Here is a 23,839-nt window from a genome sequence, read left to right as displayed (position 1 = left end):
AAAAAAAAAATGTTGGAGTTGCATGTGTGTTTGTAACTAACACTCAAAAGGTGTAGTCCCATGTAATCGTACAGCAGCTGACTCATATGAGTGATGCAGGTTTTTTGTGTTGTCAGGGCCAGTAGGAGATAGACAGGAGGGGCCCCGTTATAGGTGCCTCATAAGGGGAGTGAAGGCATTACTTGCAGTCCCAATAAAGACCCAGTCTGTAAAAAACTGTGTTATTAACATGTTCTTGTCACATTTGATCACAATGAAGGACATATGTAAATAAAAGTTAAAACTGCATTTCTGAGTATTTCTTTATTCAAATCATTGCGAACCAGGATCAGATGAAAAATGTTGTTTGAAAGATCTTTTTGTTGTGACACAGAAGCTACAATCGGCAGGCCACAAGCTCCCTGCTCCGCTTTCAGGCAAACTGATCCATGTACGTCTTTGTTTTCCTCGTCTGAGCTGGTAACTGGCTCTAACTGTATGACTACATGGCTCCAATATTGCTCTCCAATTGTGTTGCACAGCTAATGTTAGGTTAGGGGTGTGAGGTGCTGTAAGCAAGCTGGATAAAATGTGAAAAGATGGATGATGGGGGGGGGGGCAGGTTTACTCCACGCTAACAGTCCTGCCCACAACTGAGAGGTAAAATTCTGATGGGTTGGTTGAAAAAGTGAAACATTTATGTGACATGCCTGGTTCTCACCTATACTTCACCACTGTCATTCACAGCATAAACTTTTCTGCTTTAGCAAACTACCACCTTCCCCAGTACCCAATACAGGTTTGCTCATTTTTCACCCAGAGACAGCCCATATCCATCCGTAAGGGCATTTGTGACTAAGGCATGAGCATAAATCTCTGTGTAATTAATGAGGGTACGTTAATTAACTGATCACTGGTTGAGATTACTTGATTAGTTTGAGCAGAAACAGGAGCAAATTTCCTTCATCTGCAAGTGTTTCAGTAACAAGTGTTCATTCGTGTTAGAGGTCATTCAAAATTATCACAGTCTCTATGTGACATTTTATTTTGAAACTGCCATTGGTAGGACTTCTTGATATCAGCCACTTCAGTTATGGTCCGTTGGAACATCCCATGCAGGGGTTTGTCCTCCCATGAGGATCTGTCCTTTAGCACTGTATCCTCTGCTCTCCATTGCCTGAGACATTCACTGAGCACACTGTCAGTTGGGGTCTTGAGCTTGATGTACTCATGCATCTTGGATGTTTCATCCTGGATAGTGGCTTCTACGCTCACTAGTCCTCGGCCTCCTTCCTTGCGGCTAGTATACAGTCTCAAGGCCCGTACACACCGGGACGAATATTCGCTTTTCGCTGACGATGAGCCGAGCGAACATGCAATTTCATTCCCTGACATTAGATGGCGCTTAATGTAAAACAGAAATACTCCTGTACACAAGGTGGCGCTGCGCACTTTTACGCTTCTTAAAGTCGCTTTTCACTCAGAAGAAGAGAGCAAGTATTTACGCGCTTGTCAGAATCATACAAAGAAAACATTAATATTTCAAGCACCAGTTGCTCCAACTGGTGCTTGGTTCGGGGATATTTTAGAATGTCCGTCATTATTTCTTCGCGGCAGTGTAGACGCTACTTGGCGTCTATCTTCTTCGCTGGTATGTGTGCTCAGCAAGGCAGTTTTGTGTTTGAGCGCCCCCAAGTTGTGTTTTACTGTAACTTCAGAAGCTCCAGACACGTGTGCAAAAAGCGCCATTCTCATTGGTCGTATAGTTTTCGACGCGGCGCGTCAAACCAAAAAAACGAACCCGAGGCGTTTTTTAAAAAGTGACGCTTTGACGCGTGGCGTTTTTTCACGTCGGTGTGCACACTCACATTGGTGCCCTTTGTTTAGTCACGAGGCGTTAAACGTCGGCAAATATCGCTGGCGAAATTCGTCCCGGTGTGTACGGGCCTTCAGGGTGCTAGATTTGGGATGGAACCCTCCATGCATGGTGAGGAGCTTTTGTGTTTTAACATCCGTGGTCTGTATCTCTTCCTTTGGCCATCTTATTATTCCTGCAGGGTATCTGATAACTGGCAGTTCGTAGCTGTTTATTGCCCAGGTCTTATTTTTGCCGTTGAGCTGGCTTGTCAGGACTTGTCTTACTCGTTGGAGGTATTTAGCTGTTGCAGCTTTCCTTGTTGCCTGCTCCAGGTTACCATTTGCTTGTGGAATTCCAAATTACTTGTAACTGTCCTCAATGTCATTGTTCCTTCTGGGAGTGAGACCCCTCCTGTATGGACTACCTTGCCTCTCTTTGTCACCATCCGGCAACATATCTCGAGCCGAATGACATCCCAATGTCAGTACTGTAGATCCTGTTGGTGTGGATCATGGAGTGACTGTCACTCTCTCACTTAGCATATAGCTTGATGTCATCCATGTAGAGGAGGTGACTGATGTTGACCCTATTTCTGAGTCGGTATCCATAGCCAGTCTTCTTGATTATTTGGCTGAGGGGGTTCAATGTGAGAGAAGAAAAGAGAAAAAAAATCTAGAATTGTCTGATTTGAGAGAATTTGCAAATTATAGCTGAAAACAAGTATTGGGTCACCTACAGACAAGCAAGATTTCTGGCTCTCACAGACCCTTAATTTGTCCTCCCACGTTACCTGTATTAATGGCACCTATTTGAACTGGTTATCTAAATAAAAGACACCTGTCCACAACCTCAAACAGTCACACCCCAAACTCCACTATGGCCAATATCAAAGAACTGTTTAAGGACACCAGAAACAAAATTGTTGACCTGTTTTTCAGCAAAGGGACATGGATGACTGATCTGTGCAAAGGAAAGAATGAATGAAGCCATGTATCGTTAGATTTTGAGTGAAAACCTCCTTCTATCAGCAAGGGCATTGAAGATGAAATGTGCCTGGGTGTTTCAGCATGACAACGATCCCAAACACAGTGCCCGGGTAACGAGGGAGTGGCTTCATAAGAAGCATTAAAAGGTCTCTGAGTGGTTTAGCATCCTCCAGGTCTCAACCCCATAGAAAATCTTTAAAGGTAGTTGAAAGTCTGTGTTGCTCAGCAAGAGCCCCAAAACATCACTGCTCTAGAGGAGATCCGAATGGAGGAATGGGCCAAAATATCAGCAACAGTTTGTGAAAACCTTGTGAAGACTTACAGAAAATGTTTGATTGCTGTCTTTGCCAACAAAGGGTGTATAAAAAAGTATTGAGTTGAACTTTTGCTATTGAACAAATAATTATAATCCACCACCAGTAACAAATAAATTCTTTAAATATCAGACAATGCGAGACTTCCGCTTCCGGTCCCCATGGAGTAAGCACCGCGAAGGACCAGCTCTGAGCTTGAATAAAATATATTATACTTCCCAGAGTTACATTCATTTAGTAAGCCGGCTACTACGTGACTGGAACTTAAAAATGGACACACGGAAAGGAAAGAAATATACGCAGACGACCATAGAGGTGTTCGCGCAGTCTTCATCTGAGGAGAAAAGCAACACAGCTGACGCTGGCCGCGCCCCCGCGTAAATTAAGCTTTGAAGGATCCCCAGTTCACATCTTTATGACGGACGGACGTGAGCCCGGAGGTTGGACGACAACGCGCAGCTTTCAAGGTAAAGGCAAACCTTCGCAGCGCAGGAATCCAATACAACATGCAGTTTCCAGCCAGGCTTGTGGTAACAGTGGACGGCATGCGAGACGTTTTCAAAGATCCATCATCTGCGGAAACGTCATCAGGTCCAATGCCTTGTGCCCGCAAGAGGAGAGCTGAAATTCTGCCAGAGACATGCCGGTCTCTTAAGAGCTGGGAAGTAAATATTAAGTTAATTATAAAGTTATGTTGTTCACAGGAGCTTAGTGGTTAGTCATATGTTCTCCCACTTCTCTGAGTTTATATACTCAGATTTCTCTCTTTGTAGTAGGACTCTTTGGTTAGGTTATGTTGGAACTGTTTGTTTAAGGAGTTCAGAGAAGGAACAGGGTGTTTTCATGTTTTGTTTATATTTTAACCTGCATTTAATTGGAATATTGTTATTAATAGAGGTTGTCTGTAAAATACTGAAAATTTGTTCTTTTTGTCCTTACTATATAAATGTCTACTGATAACAGAACAGGTTTCACTGTAGAAAGGGGGGTGAAATGGGTGTCGTGGAATAGCAAAGGATTAAACGGAGCAGTACAACAGGGTAAGGTTTTGACACATCTTAGAAAATTAGGACATTGGGTTTTTACAAGAAACTCATTTAAGAGAAAGAAAAAACAAATGTTTAAGTGCAAAATAGATGGGACAAACTTTTTATTCCAATGTTACAGCTAAGAGCAGAGGAGTAGCAACAATCATCAATAAAATCTGTCCCTTTTGTTCCCTCTACTGTAATAACCTACCCTCATGGGCGATATTTTATGATAGCAGGAAAATTACATAATGATTATGTTACTTTAGCTAATATCTAGGCTCCCAATATTGAGGATCAGAATTTTATTAACACTTTTTTTCATTACTTCCATATATTAATTCTCATAAGTTGATCATAGGAGGGGACTTCAATCTGATTTTGGATCACATTATGGATAAGTCATCACATAAATTATCTGCCATCTCAAAATCAACAAAAGGTATAAAAAAAAAGGTATGGAAAATTTATTTGATCCATTTCACACGTTGTCACTAAACTTAGAAAAATGTTCTTTTTTCTCTCAGGGCAAATCACCACAGACTCAAAAGCAATTAATGATGTGTTTAAGTGTTTTTATTCCAAACTTGAATCCTCAGAATCCATTCATATGCCCACAATCATCTTAGAAAAAGAAAAGTTGTTAGACGAACAAATCACAAAAGAAGAAATAAAAGTTGCAATTCACAGTATGCAAAGTTCCAAACGCCCAGGTCCTGATGGGTATAGTGCAGAGTTTTATTAAATTTTCAATGATCAGCTTGCTCCACTTTTGCTGCAGGTCTATTATGAAGCTTTATCAACAGGACATTTACCACCAACCTTATGTGATGCTAACATCTCATTAATCCATAAAGTTGGCAAAGACCCAACAGAACCGGGATCTTATAGACCATTTCGCCTTTTAAATGTAGACAACAAAATACTAGCTAAAATATTAGCTAGACGTTTAGAAACCATTCATCCAACTGTTGTGTCTCCAGACCAAACAGGATTTATTAAAGAAAGACATTTTTTTTTTTTAATATCAGAAGGTTGTTTAATATTATTTACACCCATAGCCCTAAAAATAAAGGGCTGGAGGTGTTACTCTCATTGGACGCAGAAAAGGCGTTTGACAGGGTTGAATGGGATTTTCTCTTTTCAACCCTGTCTAGGTTTGGCTTTGGACCTAATTATATCTCTTTGATAAAGTTACTTTATGCCGATCCCAAGGCGTCAGTACAAACAAACAACATTTGCTTTAGTACTTTCTCTCTCCAACGTTCAACAAAACAGGGCTGCCCCTTATCTCCTCTTTTATTTTCCTTGGTCATGCATACTCCTTGCATTCCTTTAGCACCTATAAAGGGATTGTCAGAGGAAATTCAGAGCATAGAGTGTCTCTATACGCAGATGATCTGCTTTTGTACATTTCAGACCCTCTTACGTCAATACCTTCAATCATGACTATCCTCTCTAACTTTGGTGACATGTCAGAATAAAAGATTAATATTTCAAAGAACATATTGTTTCCCATAAATTTCAGCAATACAAACTTGAATATACTGACATCTTTTCCTTTTGATGTTTCGAACGATTTCAGATACCTTGGAATTAACATAACAAAAGATATATCTGGACTTTTTAAACATAATTTTTTGAATCTCTATCAACAAACAGACAAACAAGTTAAGCGACTAGGTAATCTACCCATTTCATTAGCTGGTCGTGGAAATATAGTTAGAATGAAGGTATTGCCAAAATATTTATTTCTTTTCCAATTTTTTTTTCAATAGATTCTCTTATCTCATCATTTATTTGGAACAAAATAACTCCCAGAATGAAAAAAGTTTTTTTAAAAATACCAAAATTCTTGGGAGGATTAGGACTACCCAGCTTTAGTCTGTGTTATTGGTCCTGTAATATTCGATGTATTTCCTTCTGGGACGGAAAAACCAGACCTGATTGGGAACGGTTGGAAAATCAAGCTTTCTTCCCAAATACAGTAAAGTCACTGTTATATTGTACATCAGACCATTCTAAATTTAAATGCCAGAACCCAGTATTATCTCAGTCCCATTTTGGTCCCAGATAAGAAAATGTTTTAAATGGAATTTTTGTTCAGTACAAATGCCATTGACCAACAATCAAGCTGATAAATTACTATCAAATAATAATTTTAAACAATGGGGTTCTAAAGGGATCCACTTAGTTGCAGAATTGTTCATAAATAAGACCTTCTCTACATTTGACCAATTAAAAAAAAAATATTATCTTGATAACAAAGACTTTTCAAATATTTGCAGATTTGCGACCTTACTAGGGCAATGTTTCCCTCCGCAGTCAACCAAAGGAAAATGTTATGGATAGGATTTTACTCAAAGATCCATTATAAAAGGGCTCCATTTCTACAATATATCATAATCTTTTAAATATTGATTGTACCGCCACATTGGATCATCTGAAAAAAGCCTGGAGTTTGGACTTGACAACAGCAATTACGAAAGAACAGTGGATAATGGCTCAGCAACAAGTTCATCAGTGTGCAGCAGTCATGGTTTAACCTTTGTGCTATCTTAGATGACCCCACTCTTACACTGACATGTTCTCTCTACCATGACAAAGGTGGATAAAGTTGGAAAGATTTAATGTAATCCATGGACAGGTTCACAAATCATTGAAGAAAAAAGGTTCAGAGCACTGTCAAGTGGGTATAGATGACCCAACTCCCAATGTTAAAGTGCCTAGGATAGCACAAAGGTTACTCCAGTTCAAAATCCTTCACAGACTGCACTTGTCCAGGAAAAAAATATCAAGAATGTTCTCAGTGAACGTTGAGGACATGTTCCTGCCTCACTGTCCCACACATTTTGGGACTGCAACAAAATCATTCCCTGTTGGACAAAAATATTTGAAAAATTGTCTCTAATATTTAAGGTTAAACTCCCATTGGACCCTATAGCAGGAATATTTGGAGTGCCAACTGCTGGAATTTGTTTAAACAGTAAACAAAAAAATGTCTTAAGTTATGTTACCCTATTGGCTAGACGTCTAATCCTACTTAATTGGAAAAGCAAATTTCCCCCAACACATCTTCATTTGGTAAGAAACATAATGTAATACTTACATTTAGAAAATATTAAATTTTTATTAAGACAGCACGAAAACGTTTTTATGAAACATGGCAACCATTTATTGATTATTTCAACGATATATAGACAAGTCAACCTCTACTTCAGTGTTTTTCAACCAGTGTGCCTCAGCACACTAGTGTGCCGTGGGAGATGGTCAGGTGTGCCGTGGGAAATTGCCCTCATTAACTGATTTAACAACATTTCCCATCTTCAGGATATCAGCTCTTTGTTCATCCAAACAGGCCCTGATAAAACACTGAGAAGTTAGGAATATGAAAGATCGTAAAATACTTTTTTCTTTGTGTTCATTATTTGATTTTATTAAAGACATTTTGATAATTTAGCTGCAACCAAAGCCGTTTTCTGAAAAGTCCCGCCCCTTCAACTGGCTCCGCCAATCAGTCTTGGAGTCTTAATCACATATCATCAGTCTGACCAATCAGAAGTGGTCAAAGTCCTAACTTCCTTGTTATGATTCCGTTGATAAAGTCGCTCAGTTCTAACAAAAATACTAGTTAAAGTTCGTCTTTAGCGGTGTAGCTTTCCACAGAATCCGGTGTCAGACCGTGGAACATGTGAACAAAACAATGAAGCTCAGAGACGCTTGCCTTTCTGCGTTGGCGGATTTTTTTCACTAGATCTCCCATGATGCATTGGGTTAAAGTGACAGCGTCTCGGCGGCACAATGAGTCTCGCTCTTAACGTCTTGAAACAACAACGGACACACATCAGTTATTAAATCTTCTAACTTAACTTTTATTACATCTTTTAGAAAAAACAGCTGCAGCTTCCAACTTTTTCTGCCACAATTATCACAAAAAACCATGTGAGATTGTGGAGGGGCGTAGATCGATACAGACTATAGAGTTTCTCCTTTTTTGATTTTTGGATGCTGGTGTGCCGCAGGATTTTTGTCAAGGTTAAAGTGTGCCGTGGCTCAAGAAAGGTTGAAAAACACTGCTTTACTTAAACACTTCATAGTAAAATCAGCAGTATTGTTTGCTGAAAGAAAGATTTAAAAAGAAATCATACAATGCGATTTTCTGGATTTTTTTCTTCTACATTTGTCCCTCATAGTTGAGGTTTACCCATGATAAAAATTACAATTCTCTCTCATCTTTTTAAGTGGGAGAACTTGCACAAATGGTGGCTGACTAAATACATGTTTGCCCCACTGCATCTCCAAAACATCTAACATGATCTGTTCCTCTGCTGTTCTTTATTCGTTCTTGATCCTCTTCATCCTCATCTCTCTCAAAGAGTACCTCAACATTTTCATCTCTTCTGCCACCTAGTCTCTAAACCATTGAAGCCATTATGCTGTTTATGTGACAAAAGGCCACTCTGCAGCCATAACTGTCATGAAGGAGCTCTTGTTGTCTTGTTTTGGCAGCCATGGTACAGCCGTAAGGCGGTCCACCTCTGATTAGAAGTTTTCAGGTTCCATTCCCACCTCCTCAGTTGAAGTGTCCTTGGACAAGACACTGACCCTCACAGTGCTTCTGATGGTTTTTGGTTGGCTCCACAGTTTGGCAGCTGAGCTGTCATCAGTGTGTGAATGGGACTGTGATTGTAAACTGTCTCGGGTCTTCAAAGAAGGTAGAAAAGTGCTATATAAGTAGACACCATTTAGAAAAAACTTTCCTTTATTTCCTATACACTAAAGAGGACTTTTATACGTGAATGTATTAAACATGTACTTTTTTTTTTTTTAGCAAAACATGGAAAGACAAAGAAATGCTTTGTTATAAAAATATTAGCTGTGATTGTATTTGATTTATTTTTTTGGTATACCTTGATCTTTAAAAGAACCACTTAACACTGAACTTGATGTTTGCTGTTTATGTCTTTCACTGATACAAGAAAAAATGTTTGCCAGTGCTCACTATTGAATAAACAAAAATGATCATTAGAAATCAACTTCTCTGACCTTTTCTCTCATAGTTACTGGTTTCATCTGATTGAGGTTTAAAAATGACACATTTAAATTTGCAAATAAATAACTTTAAGCTCATTATCAATTGTTCAAATCAGAATGCAATTTGTTTTGAATGTCAACATGTAAATATATTCAAATAAATCCCCTCAGGGTTTGCCACAGCGAATCCGCATTCACTGAGCGTCACATGTGGTTTGGCAAAAGCTTTCATGCCGGATCCCCTTCCTGACGCAACTTTGTATTTTATCCGTGGACCAAGGTAGACCCAGCTAGGGACCAGCACAAGGACACACAGACCTAGGTCCCCTTAGGGAGTAGTGTGAAGGGTCTTGCCTAATGAACTAACACTGGATCATAACACTGGATCCCAGGGATCATTGCAATCCCTGGGAAGCAAACCCTGGTTTCCAGCATGTCAGCCCTACACCATACCAACTATGCTACCCTGCCGCTACTGCACTTCTACAGACAGTTCAGTTACCTGTGCTTCTATTATGGATGTCAGCAGGTAAACAATAAAAACACAGCCACCACATGTACTACAATACTGATCAATCATAACAGGTCTTGTGTCCTTTGGGGGCGGGGTATCTGCTGCACTTCCTGTTAGTAAAAGATTGTTTCAGCCCACTTTTTACAGACAGGCTAAGAAAGCAAGCAGATAAAGCTGTTTGGTTTACAGATAGCTTATAAAGATATATAAAGATAACACATCTACAATGACCTTTTTAAGAGGGATAATCATGGAGACAATGGCAACTGGAATGAGGGTTTTTCAGGTCCTGTATCATTCAAAGCTTCAGCAGAACAGGTAAGACAGAATCTGTTTGAATGTGAATGCACATGTTTCAGATACTTCAATGAGCTTTTAAAGGAACCAAGAGCAGTCAGCACATTACCAAAGAGTCGTGACAACCGGCAAGCTATTTGTTGGGCATTTGGATGCCCAGGTTAATGACATAATACATTCCAGGTGCATCCACAAGAGTGATTTCAGCCAGAACCTTGAGGTACAAAAACAAATTTTTCCACTTTGCTACACTGCAACTTGAATAAACTAAGGCTAACAGAAAACACCAACATTTATGGATTTTCTGTTGTGGCTGTTGTTATTTTGTCATTCTAAATGAGATCTTCATAGATTTTCCTCAAGATTATCAAACAATAATAAAGCTTTGGGGTTTTGTTATTCCAAGACATGAATGTGATTAAAATATATTCTGCTAAAAACCGAACAGTACATGTGTGGAATTTGCAATGACTGAGGTTTGTAATCAGTCGCTTTAGTGTTGGTGTGTGCTGGGAATCAGGTGAGGCTGTTTGCAGCGTGTGGGGCAGTAACAGCAGGTCAGTGGTGAAATGAACTTCTGTTCCATTTTAGTCAGAGGCCTTCATCTGCATTGAGCTAGAAGTAATGAAAGTGTGGTGGAGCATTGAAGATTGATGCCAAGGAACTCCCAGACCTGCTCTCTCTGCCTTTTTACCCTTCCTCGTTCATCCATAAGCACTTGCCGTCTTCTTTCCTCCCTTCAGCCGTGTATTTTTGTGTTTCTTTAACTGCTTCTGTGATTATTTTCTTCTCCGTCCTGCATACTGCTTAAGTATAATTGTCATTGGTTGGCTTGTTTCCTCTTTTAATCTTGACAATGTTTTTTTCTGATTAGACAAACAACAGTTTATAATGAGTGTCTGAGATATTTAAAACATGCATGCTTATCTGATAATAAAAAAAATAAAGATAGATTATTCATTACCAAACAATCATTATTGTGTTCTTTTGCAAATTGGTGTGAGTACTGCATTTGCACCTTATCCCAAATTCTAAAGACAAAACAACCTTAAAAACGATTTTTCATTCTTTCCACCATGCCTTTCTGTCATAAAAAAAAGGGAAAAAAAAACTAATTGCACGTAGTTTTCTAAATATATGCAGCCGGTGCTGAACTTTTTTCTTGACCACACAGACCCAGAGAAAGGGTTAAGGTTAGGATTATAATTAGGGTTAAGCCACCAAATAGTTCCTGAGCGTGGCTATTTCTGCAGAAATAGCCACGCTCAAATCACATTTCATTAGCTCTCACACCTAGATGTGTGACAGCTAATGGGACTTTAACTTTAAATACGTGTGACAAGATGCAGATGATGTTGTCCTGTTGGCTTCATCGAGCCAGGACCTCCAGCGTACATTGGGGCGCTTTGCGGCTGAGTGTGAAGCGGCTGGGATGAGGGTCAGCACCGCTGAGCTCTGGGTCATGACCGAAAGAACGAGGCCCAAATCCAAGCAGCTAAAATGAGTTTCCTCCGTAGGGTGGCTAGGCGCTCCCTTAGAAATAGGGTGAGAAGCTCGGTCATCTGGGGAGAGCCTCGAGTAGAACCGGTTGTCCTCCACATGGGGAAGAGCCAGTTGAGGTGGCTCGTGCATTTAGTCCAGATGCCGCCCGAACGGCTCCCTGGGGAGGAGTTCCGGGCATGTCCCACTGGGTGGAGGCCCCGGGGAGGACCCAGGACACGCGGGAGAGGCTACGTATCTCGGCTGGCCTGGGAAGGCCTCGGGATTCCCCAAGAGGAGCTGGGGGAAGTGACTGGGCGAGGGAAGTCTGGGCATCTTTGCTCAGACTGCTGCCCCATGACCCGGTCCCGGATAAGCGGAGGAAGATAGATCTGCAACGTGCAACCAACAACAAAAATTGGCTATGAACACAATTAAAATATATGCAGTGGATGCAGCAATATCCATCTTGTTGTACCAAATGTGAATTTACATCCTTTTTTGTGGTTGTTCGCACACATCAGTCTAAAAGAAGTTTATATTTTTAAGTGTTAGATAATTGATTGAAGAGAAATTGGACAAATCCAGTTTGGCTTATTCCACATTATTATCTGCATGTTGGAATAGCTTTTTAATTAGGCAGGCATAAGGTAGAAGCATTATGCATCAGGAACCTGAATGACTTGTATGTTTTCATAGAATCTTTCACTAACTGGGTTGTGACCCATGCATGCCCTCCACATGTAAAAAAGTAGACTTTAAATAAGACTACACCTGATTCACATAAGTACAGGTATATAGAACAATGTACCCTGGGAAGGATCAGCAACCTGTCCTTGCCATATCCTGCATTTGCCCTGAGGCAACTGGATGGATGGATGAGAGCGTAACTAATATTTTCTCTGCTAAAAACTGTTCCAGTCAAAGCGTTAAATTGGACATTTTTCTATCAGTCATAGAGAATTTCAAAAATCTCCCCAATATAATAAAACAGACCAAACTGAAGCCTAATAACCGCTATGATGGTTGAACTGATTGACACAGCACATGTTGCGGAAAGAAACATGAACCCTGAGGTCCTACTAACAAAACAACAAACTTCAATTAGCTGCCATTGTGTTAAAGTCTGACTGAGTAATTAATTTTAAGTTTATGAAAAACCAAATGAAAAAATGCACCATGTGACATTCAAGGATAATTGTTTATAATTGACGAATCAAACAGCAGTGGAGGAAGGTGATAACAATCCTGTTTGTGTAGGACCGTCCCTGGATGAGACAACTGACAAATTGCCCATATAATTTGAATTTTGTAACCTAAAAAACATGAGGAATAGTGAACTGTAAAAGATTCTGCTGTTGGAGCTGTTTTGAAATCACGACAATGGAAATAAGTAACTTCCAAGTTAAATGGAAAGAAGAGCAGATTAAAATGACATTGTCTTTAAATCGATTTAGTTGGAAATGCATTTTCAAATCCAAAAGCTAATTTGTAGATTGCATTATTATTAGTCTCCCCACTTTTTAGCTCCTGCTCCATGTTCATCTGGTCAAGTCAGTTTTAATTTTACTCCTTTTGTTTTTCCTTTCATTACAAGACATGAAAATGTTGCTGTAATTAAAATTCCTCTTGCTAAAACAAACACGGATCTAAAGATTATTTAACACATGAAATGTGATAGGCATCTACATGTTTCCCCAGGTCTAAGCATGGCATACAGCAAAGTATGTGATGTGCAGGGGGGAGCACTTGATAGTGAGGCTCTACACTGCCCTGAGGCTTTGGACCCTGCCTGGAATCTGGACAAGGATGGGATGCAGGATCCAGGGCCAAGCATGGACCACATGCAGATGCAGCATGTGGAATGCCCACGATCAGGTTAGATGTTAGTTTGTGTAAAAAAATAAAACTACAATGCAATTTTAGCATCTTTAAAAGTCCAAAGTAGGCATGTTTTCTTGGTAAGCAACCCTTTGTTTTGTGTTTTTCTTGTTGGGTTTTTGCATTTTCTCTGCTTTTTTTTAATATGTGTCCCCATAATGTTTTTAACTCTCTTCATGCATTAAAGCTCTGCCTTTGAGATATAAGTTAGAAGATTTTTCTTTTTTTAAGAGCTCTTAGAGGGTCTCTTTGAACGGAGCCCCTAAATCAGGGTTGTGGGAGTCCAGGCCTCAATGGCCAGTGTTTTCCAACCAACCTTCCATTAAAGCTCCTTATTGGCCAAGCACAACTGATCCAGGTAATCAGCAGCAGATGAGGCAGGATTTCTGGAAAACCAGGAGGAGGGCCACCCCTGCCCTAAAGACCTTTTTAAAAATCTTTTATGTCCCTTACTTTATATCTTTTTATTTTAATGTCACAAATTTGTCTTTAACTCATCATTAACTCATCAATACTGTAACCAGTTTCAGACCGTGGCCCTGATCCTGAGGTGATGGAGTCCGTCCAGCCATCAGTTTCCCCACATGGACGCTTTGAAAGACTTCAGGAAGATCCCAACTACAATTCCCGCTTCACCAGGGCTCCGTACCACAAAGAACCAAGACAGCTGCAGTGCTTCACTTTCAGGTACTTTGTAACATGGAAAACATGGCATAGAGCATAGAACACATGTAGAAATGGGGGAACAAAAATTCAAATAGGTGGTCAATGAACAGAGCTCTTAACCTAAAGGAACATGAAAGTTAAACACTAAAATGTGTGCACCAGAGTCTATTTGATGAGCTTACTCAGTTTAATTTTACCTTGTAGCTTTGCATGTCTGGTATCACCTTTATGACATGAATGCACCTAAACTGGTGAAACCGGTGAATCAGACAGGATCAACTGGCATGAGTTTCTTTCTCGTGAGCACCACATATTTTCCCGTGCTCACGAGAAATCAGTACTAATTTATTTTTTACTTCTATGTCCCTTTAGGGGCTCTGCAATGTGACTTAGCTCACAATTTTTATTATTTGCTTTCTTTTTTCTTTTCACAAATGCTTTTCTACTGCACACAGTCAAGCCTACAATCACTCTGTGGAAAATTCTGACCTAGAGTTACCCTTATTCAACCAGCATGTTTCTTCCTGATTGAAAAGGACACAGGTATCTCACAAATGGTTATAAGACGATGTAATAAATCATGGACCAAAAAGAAAAAAACAATAGGTGGCATGTTCATAATTATTCATACCTTACCCTATTTTTAAATAAATAAGCCTAGATTGTTGACTATATACAGCCATCAAACACTTATAATTTCTGACCAGTTTTATTGTTGTTTCCTTTGATAGTTTCTCCCTTTTTGTTTTTTTTTTTCAAATTCTTTTAGATTGGAAGGTCTGCTTAAAGTCACACTGATCTCTACTTATTTTTCAATGGGATTTTAGACAGTGTTCTGGGTGGACCACTGCAAAAAGCCCATGGTTTTTTTCGGGTCTAGATTCAGAGTCTAGAGTCTAGATTCAACACAATGGCGTTGGTGGTGAGCATTAGCTTTTTTTTTTAAAGTTCTTTTTTCAACTTTCTCTTATTTTTTCCTTACCCGTGCATGTGTCATTTCTGACTTTTGATTCTCCAAGGTTTTCCACAGTAGTGAAAGTCTGGTATACTTTTTTTGCTCTGTATCAATGGTCCTTGAAAAACCCAGAAAAGGCCTTGTGTAATCATTTTCTGACACGCGTTCAGCCACAATTGGCATTTGGAGGTCCTCTGAGAACTCTGACTATCCTCAACCCAACTGTGGAGAGTTGCTGCTCACTGAATAGACGGACAGAGCTACAGGAAAGCCAAATGCTTGGCTTCAGAAAAACGATTAATCTCCGGCAGAAGACTTTTGATAATTGCCAACAGAGCACAGATTCTCTGAAAAGCTCGGCTTGGTTGTAAAACTGTTGGAAGATAAAAATAATTCAAACTCTAAGAAGAATCTTTTTACCCAGAGGAGAACTGCTGAGAAAAACCTCACTGTCAAAAGTGGATCTACTATTACACTGTACTTATATGAACTATCACAATGTTTTTAGGTCCAATGGTGGAGATAAAAACAATGAAACACAAAGAAATCAGAAAATACAGTAAAATAATATGATATAAAATATGATATAAATCAAAGAAGAGATTCAAATTCTACTTTAAAAGTCTGATATAATGTTCTTAAATTACACTGACTGGCAGATCTGATATCTAAAATAGAGACATTACAAATTGTTTACAAAAACCATAGATAAACGGATGGTTCTCTTTATTTTTGACTTTTTTTTTTTTTTTTTTTACAAAATCTGTGTGAGGAATTGTGGTGATAAATGACACAAAGTCAAGAAACATGGACTTGTAGATAATAGCTAAGCCAAAAATATAAATCTGAACTAAAAGAAAACGTTACTTAAAATGTAGTAGAAAAAGTAATTTATCTAGTCATTAAACTGACAAGGGAAAAAACTCAAATACAGCAACTAACCATGATATTCTCTCAATGGTGTGAGCTTATAAACAACCTTTTTTCTGTGAATTAAAGCTTTAAATTATTTAGGCAAAGGTGGACAGTATGTTGTTCAAATTAAAGTAAAATCAGCGCTAATTAAGAAAGCAAAAACATATTTTTCCTTCTAATCTTTTTTTTTTTTTTTTTTTTAAGCTTTTGGCCCAACAAATATAAAATCATTTATAAATTAAATCTAAAAAAAAGTGTCAAAACAAAAACCCTGAAACACAGCAAAGAAAAGGTTGAGATGAATAACCTAAATATCAAAAACGGAGAAAACTAATCTAAAAAGGTTCAACCATCAATATTTATCTTACAGCCTCTAACAACCCCAAGCTTTAAGTTCCGAGCAATATTGGGGCTATCTATATATACGGTTAGGAGCCAGATGCCAGCTCAGATTTTAAATATGTCCTCCACCATGAGAAAAATACTACAAGAACATCTGAACAATTTTCATTGAAGTAGGTCTTTAGCTATAAAAAGAAATGTTTAAAAAAAAAAATGCAGTTTGACATGCTTGGTTGGGACTGTCTTCATTGTAGAATAACCGCCTCGCCTTCAGATGGCTGTAGGTTAATTCCATTGTTGAGATCATTTGCTTTACAATAAAATAAGAATACATTTGATTTGAAGCAAGGACACGGTGGAACACTTACACACATTAAATAACAAAAAACCCACACAAATGCAAAGACAGGACAGAGGTTAAAATGATACATATACATTATTATTAAGGCTTTCCTTTATTTTCTTTTTCTGTTTAGTTTTTTCTTAAGCATATTAGCTATGTGTCTTATTTTTTCTTCTTTAAAGTACTTTTTATTTGTAGAGGGCAGAATAAAAAGTACTTCAAAGAAAAAAGTATTTTATTTTAAATTGAAAATGGCTTGTTTGAGTCCTTTCTTGACACTTTTTGAGGTTGCTTTTAATGCTGTCAAGTTACAGACTCCCTAATGCATTTTAGCATCTTTTCTTCATCATCCCATGAAAAACATCCTTTCACTTTTGCACCGACTTCCCTCCTTTTACCAAAACAGCGGGGTACACTGTGACCTTCCTCTGCTTTTGTCCACAGATACCTGCTGGCAGGATTGGTGCTTTTAGTTCTGGGCTTCCTTGTTGGCTGGTTCACCCACACATCTTCCGTCAAACCTCGTCTTCCTGCCCCTGAAAGCTCCGGCCTGCTCAAAGAGCTGCTGGAAGGCATCAAAGCTGACAAGATAAATTCACTTCAGAGGTAAAACACAAAGCACTTCATGATTATAAGAAAATAGACAAACAGTCAAAGACTAAAAGTTACAGAGATTTTTCTGGCCAAATATCCCAAAGGTGCTTTACTTTAAGTGTGTAGTCTTTAGTTCCGCAAATAAAATCCATAAAAATGCTAAAATTGAGCCTTAATCTTTGGACTTCTGAATAAGAGTTGGGGTTATTTTACTGCCTAAAATTTAAAATCCAATTATGCATTTTAAAGCTATTTTTATTAAAAATGTATTCGTATTAATATTTAAACGAAACCTTTAAAAAGCATCTTTAAAGCTTTTATTTTTCTGTTCCATTTTCCTTTTCATTTAATATGTCCTTTAATTTGAAAAAAAGAAGTAATTTTTGCATGACTACATTTGTATTGAATGGTTGCAATCTGCCGTCATTAATTATGAATTGCATAGAAACACAATTTATCCAAATATGAGATCAAACATGTCTATAAGCTTAGTAAAATGTCAGGGAGAACCGCAACAAACAGGCTTTAATAGTTGCGATAAAAGATATCTGAATGTTTTTTTTTATTCAATAAAATCCTATTAGCATACAGCATTTTAACTGGCATAGAAAATCTGAAAGCATCTTTCAAATTCCCCCCATTATTTTCTAAAACTAATATAAAAGGCAAAAAACCCAAAAAACTTCCATTTTGTGATTTTATTAATGGCACTTTCGGATCTCCATATGGGCTTCCTCATGGCTAAAGTGCCACACCTGTACTGTAAGACTAAACTGCCAACCTTCAGAAAAAAAAATATAATTTTGCTTTAATTTGAAATTTCATCCATATCTCGAACATGCTTAATTATTTCAGGGTCACAGGGCTGCTGGAGCCTGTACCAGCCATTCTTGCCACATCTCGCCAAATTGGGCCACACAGATGCAGACAACCACACGCTCACATTTACATCATGGGAACAAATTCGATTAACCTGTGAAACATGTCTTTGGACTGCAGGAGGAATGAAAACCCACGCATGCATGAAGAGAACATGTAAAAACCAAACAGAGGGGTAGGTCCCTGCTGGGATTTGAACTTCTAGTGCTAAACACAAAACACCATGCTCAGTGTTAAACTGAGAAAGTTATTTAAACTCTCTTTGTTTTAGTCAATACAACATGCTTTTTTTCATTTTTGGTTGTAACCAAAAATGAAATTTTGAACATAACTCTTGTAATAAATGAGGGACTATTGTAACGGCCTTGAGGATTTAGCTTTTAGCTTTTAGATTTAAAAAAAAATGTGTTGTAATGTTTTTCTTTCCTGATTTGCTATTGAAACTTTATCTTAACTGAAGCACAAAGACTTTACAGTAGAGTTAGAGTCATAGCTAATGTTTTGTATTTGCATCTAACAGGCAGTCACAGAAAGTGTTTTTTACATGGATAAAAGCATATTTTGAATCTTGAAAGCATAAAAATGACTCGGAAGTGCAAACTTTGTACTGTCTGTGATAAAAAGAGCACCTTTGGAGTACTATCTTTTGTATCAGCTACTTCTCCCCTGTCACTCTTTTGCCAGTGTCTCTGTTCTTTTAGATCAGAAATATCTTTGAAAATTAATTTAACACGTTTCATGTTTAGACTGAGATGTGGAAACCATAACGAATCAGATGACAGATGACCTTGGTAAACATAACTGGTGGTTGGCTGCAGATTTGCTCACACACCAAACCTCTTAGAAAAGACTGTTTCCATGGTTTTACAAGAGCAGGATCATCCTGTTAGCCGAACTCTTTTTGCTGAATTGGTAGACGCAGTCATGAAAACTAGCGTCTTTGTTCGTTGTGAAGAGTGATGCTCTGCAAAGTGCAGAAAAACATTTCAAAGAAGTGTACTCTTAAGAAAATTCAGTACAATATACTGTAGACTCCAGTGGACAAACTGCAGTCCATTTTCCATTTCTACAGATGCTTCAGATAATGTTCAGCAACAGTGATCTCCCTGATAAAATTCAAGATGAGACTGCTTCTCCATCTGGAATGCATTTGTCTTGTTAAGACGGAGCAAATGTTAAAGACAATATGTTGCTGTCAAAAACAGAAAGACTGAAATGTTCTCGGATTTAGCTCATGGAAAACACTGAACTAGCAAATTCTCTGAGAACATCTGGGAAAGTTTGCAAACTTTGTGCAGTATGTTAGTTGCGAACACAATTACTACACACAGGTTTTATGCTATAGAGTTGGCTTTGTATGTAAATAATATACTCAATGAGAGTGAAGTTATAAAAAAATGCTCTCACCTCTTTTTAAAGTCTCACCCATTTTTGATGGGACAGTGTATCTGAGACACTGTACTGGGTATGCAATTGTAGTGGGTCAGAAATAAAAACAAAAAAAGACATCACTATTTTATTTTGTCATAGTCTTTGTGTTGTATATATTTTCATGACCCTTGTGCTTTCCTAGGCACTTTACCATTGGGAGTTGGGTCATCTAGACCCACTAGACAGTGCGCTGAACCTTTTTTCTTCAATGATTTGTGAACCTCACAGGTGTCCATGGATTGCATGAAATCTCTCCACCTTTATCCACCTTTGTCATGGTAGGGAGAACATGTCAATGCAAGGGTGGGGTCATCTAAGATAGCACAAGGGTTAACCCTGATAATTTTCGTTTAAGTACAAATTTCAGTGCAAGCTCAGTTACCATTGTACTCCACCAGTACTCCTCCCCCTGCAAAAGAGTGCAGACGCTTTTTCCCCTGCTCCTGCCGCTTCCTGCTTTATTTGCTTTTTAATCATTTAATTAATCATTTTTAATTATTTTACTTCATCCACAACTCCTGGAATATCAGACTGGTCCTTTTTTGTGACTTCCACCTATACAAATCAATATTTTTACGTCTGACAAGCCAGCGACATGTCCGGAAGAGGAAGAAAAAACAAACTCCCACTGTGAATGCTGTCGGATCTACCAAGAAGAAATAAAAGAGCTACAAACACGGATATTTACTTTGGAAACTGAAAATGGACTTCACAAGACCCTTCCAGTAACATCGGGTGGTAAGAAGCCCACTCTTACTACAAATGAAAAGAATAACAGTGACATAGACCTGAGTGATGTTGTGTCCTTTCCGAAACTTTGTGCGGAGTAACTCTGTGTTAAGCCAAAGCGTAAAGATGACAGAACATCTGAAATAAAGCTCACAAACAGATTTTTACCCCTAACACAATGTGATGTTAAAGAACAAAGTGAAATTGGACCACAGAATAGGAGTTATAATGTTGGAAACAAAGCACAGGCAGAAAGAAAATCTGTGCCAAACGTCAAGGTCAGAGATACGCTGCTGCTTGGAGATGGCGCTATCAGTGGAGTCAGCCACAGAAGAATGCAAACTTTATGTTGCCCAAGTTCTACCGTTCCAGTGATTACAGGACTCTTATCTAAAGTCTTGTACCAAGGAGTCAAACGAATAATCATCCATGTAGGTGCTGTCGATATCAAAAAAGAACAATCTGAACATTTGAAAAAAGACTTCATCAAGTTATTTGAAGAGATTGACAAAGTAGAGGTTGAAGCCTTCATCAGTGGACCTCTTCCTAACATCGTTGGGGTGTCACTCAAGTTCAGCCGTCTGTTTCAGCTGAACAATTGGCTCTCCAGAGAGTGTGCTTCCAGAGGATTCTATTACATTGAGAACTTCAATACATTATGGAAACGAAAGGACCTATTCATGGGAAGAGGCCCACACCTGAACAGAGGTGGAGCAAGAGAGTTAGTAAAGAACCTCCTCCACGCTCTGGGGCATAGAGGCCAAGGCCCTGAAAAGGCAGTAAGGAAGGACCGAGCCAGTGTCCCAGGAACCACAGCACAACGGCAACAACAACTACCTCCACCACCACCACCGGTCAAAGACTTGGATCCGGCAGCACCAGTACCACAACCACCTCCATCTAAGGACTCAGCTGCACCAGCATCACAACAACCACCGCCAGCTAAGGACCCAACCGCAGAACCACAACAACAACCACCAGATTTGGCCCCAGAAATACCACCGTCTGACCAGCTGTGGGCGCCCCCTGCTACATCTACTCCCAGTGAAGACTCACTTTCCTTTTCGTCCCCCCCACTTTCACCCATGGCCCTACCTAGCCATTTTGATAGCCTCATTAAGTCAGGAATTAAGATGGCTCCCCTAACACCTGTGAGCCTCACACCACACAGGAGCTCTCCTACCCCTCCAGCACTCCCTCCTTATCCTTCACCCAAAGTCCCTCCAACACGTCCTTCATCCAAAGCCCCTCCAACACGCCCCCTCCATCGTTCACCCAAATCCCGTCCAGCTCCCGCTCCTCCTGGTCCAACACCCAAACTACCCTCAACTCGACCTCCCCTGCGCGCCTCTAGACGTGCTATCCCCCAGAGCTAGGATGAAACGGGCCCCCAGTGTCCTAGGAAAGGTTATGTCAAACTGGGGCCCTGTGATGAACAGCTTCCTTCTGGTGCTATACCTGTAGTTGCACCACGTAGAATGCAAAAAAGGGCAGTTAGACTGTCCAATCAAAGAAATCTAGTTCATATCCCCAGCAAGAAGGTTTCGACCAGTCCCAGGGAAACTAATCTCAAACTTGCTGCACTCAATGTCAGATCTTTATGCAAAAAATCATTTTTAATCAATAATCTTATCTCTTCTTTTAATCTTGATTTTATGTTTTTAACTGAAACATGGCTTGACAAAAACACAGGAAACATAGTTCTAGTCGAATCAACTCCCCCCAACTACAAACATGTATCGGAAATACGAGAAAATAAAAAGGGTGGAGGCGTTTCTGCACTGTTTAGAGATAATATTGCAACCCTATCATTTGGTGTGTTTTCATCATTTAAGTATGTGTCCTTTAAGATTGAGTTAAAACAAACTCCTCCCTTACTCTGCATAGTCATGTACAAACCTCCTCAGCACAGCCAAAGTTTCATTGATGATTTCACTGAAATGCTCTCAGTTGTGTGCACAGACTTTGATGGTCTAGTCATTACAGGTGATTTTAATGTTCATGTTGATAATGTCAATGACAGAAATGCAAAAGAGCTCAATGCTGTCCTTGAAACCTTTGATCTAATTCAGCATGTAAGTTGCCCCACCCACAGCAGAGGGCACACTCTGGACCTGCTCATCACAAAGGGGGTTAATATTTACAATGTCAGTGTGGTTGATGTCGCCCTCTCTGATCATTTCTGTGTATTATTTGACCTGTCTGTTACTCCCAAACCACCGCCTGGCCCTGCAGTTGTCCAAAGGAGACAAATAAATGAGAGCACTAGGGCACAGTTTGTAGAAATGATAAACCCTGAAAACGCCTCTGGTGCCAATGTTGATGAAATGCTGAATTCTGTTACTTCTAGCATCTTGAATGTTCTGGATGCCATTGCCCCTATGAAGGTTAAATTGAGAAAACATAGACAGAAAGCTCCCTGGAGGAACGATGATCTAGTCAGGGCACAGAAACAACAGTGCCGCAGAGCTGAGCGAAAGTGGCGCAAGTCAAAACTCCAGGTTCATTATGAAATGTATAAGGGGGAGTTGTACGCTTACAACCAGATCTTATGCAGAACAAGGGAAAGGTACTTCTCTGAAATCATTGGAAGTTGCAGCAACAACTCTCGTGTCCTGTTCACAACAGTAAACAGATTAACTAACCCTCCAACCCAGAACCCAATAGAACTGGTTTGCACACCTAAATGTAATGAGTTTGCTGTATTTTTTAATGACAAGGTTCAGGGCATTAAAAAAGCCATCAACTCCACAACACATATAACTATCGAACGGCCACCTACTCACTCTAAGCTGACTCACTTTGTACCTGTCACTGACCAAACTGTCCAAGAGACCATCACCCGTCTGAGCTCGTCTACATGCTGCCTTGATGTGTTACCCACTAGATTTCTAAAGTCTGTCCTGAACAGTGTGTTGCCATCAATTACTCAAATAGTTAACATGTCTCTTCAATCTGGAATATTTCCAGAGGCCTTAAAAACTGCAGTCATTAAACCTCTCCTGAAGAAAAACGGTCTTGATCCCACTGTACTGAATAATTACAGACCTATCTCTAATCTGCCATTTTTAGGAAAAGTCCTTGAAAAAGTTGTCTACCAACAGCTCACTGATTTTCTCTTATTAAACAATTCATTTGATGTTTTCCAGTCAGGTTTTAGACCCCATCATAGCACAGAAACTGCTCTTATCAAGGTAACCAACGACATCCGCCTGAACACTGATGATGGCAAAGTCACTGTCTTAATCTTGCTAGACCTGAGTGCTGCCTTTGATACTGTTGATCATGGGATCCTTTTGCACAGACTCCAAGACTGGGTTGGCATCTCTGGATCTGCCCTAAGTTGGCTCAAGTCTTATCTAGAAGACAGGAAATATTTTGTTGAAATTGGGAGTTGTGTCTCAGACTACATGGCCTTGACTTGTGGTGTGCCCCAGGGATCGATCCTGGGACCCCTTCTGTTCAACCTCTACATGCTGCCACTAGGGCAGTTAATACGCAGTAATAACATATCTTATCACAACTATGCAGATGATACTCAGATCTATGTGTCACTGACAACAGGTGAATATGGGCCGGTGGATTCACTCAGCCACTGCCTCCAACAGATCAGTG

The 23,839-nt window shown here is 39.4% G+C and overlaps 1 protein-coding gene across 1 annotated transcript in view; it reads left to right on the top strand.

Moving 5' to 3' along the window:
* The window catches only part of naaladl2 (N-acetylated alpha-linked acidic dipeptidase like 2), a 520,425-nt gene that overhangs the window by 175,813 nt on the left and 320,773 nt on the right, over window positions 1–23,839 (top strand). Inside the window, exons 5-7 of the mRNA XM_020702830.3 lie at window positions 13,191–13,367; window positions 13,895–14,057; window positions 17,036–17,197. Coding sequence (XP_020558489.2) covers window positions 13,199–13,367; window positions 13,895–14,057; window positions 17,036–17,197 — 494 coding nt within the window. The 5' untranslated portion in view covers window positions 13,191–13,198. The remainder of the gene's footprint in view (window positions 1–13,190; window positions 13,368–13,894; window positions 14,058–17,035; window positions 17,198–23,839) is intronic.

This window comes from Oryzias latipes, chromosome 4, assembly GCF_053564925.1.
Source record: "Oryzias latipes strain Hd-rR chromosome 4, Olatipes_Hd-rR_3.1".
Taxonomy (NCBI): Eukaryota; Metazoa; Chordata; class Actinopteri; order Beloniformes; family Adrianichthyidae; genus Oryzias; species Oryzias latipes.
The sequence above is the reverse complement of the archived record's forward strand: the minus strand, read 5'-3'. Positions and strand labels throughout refer to the sequence as shown.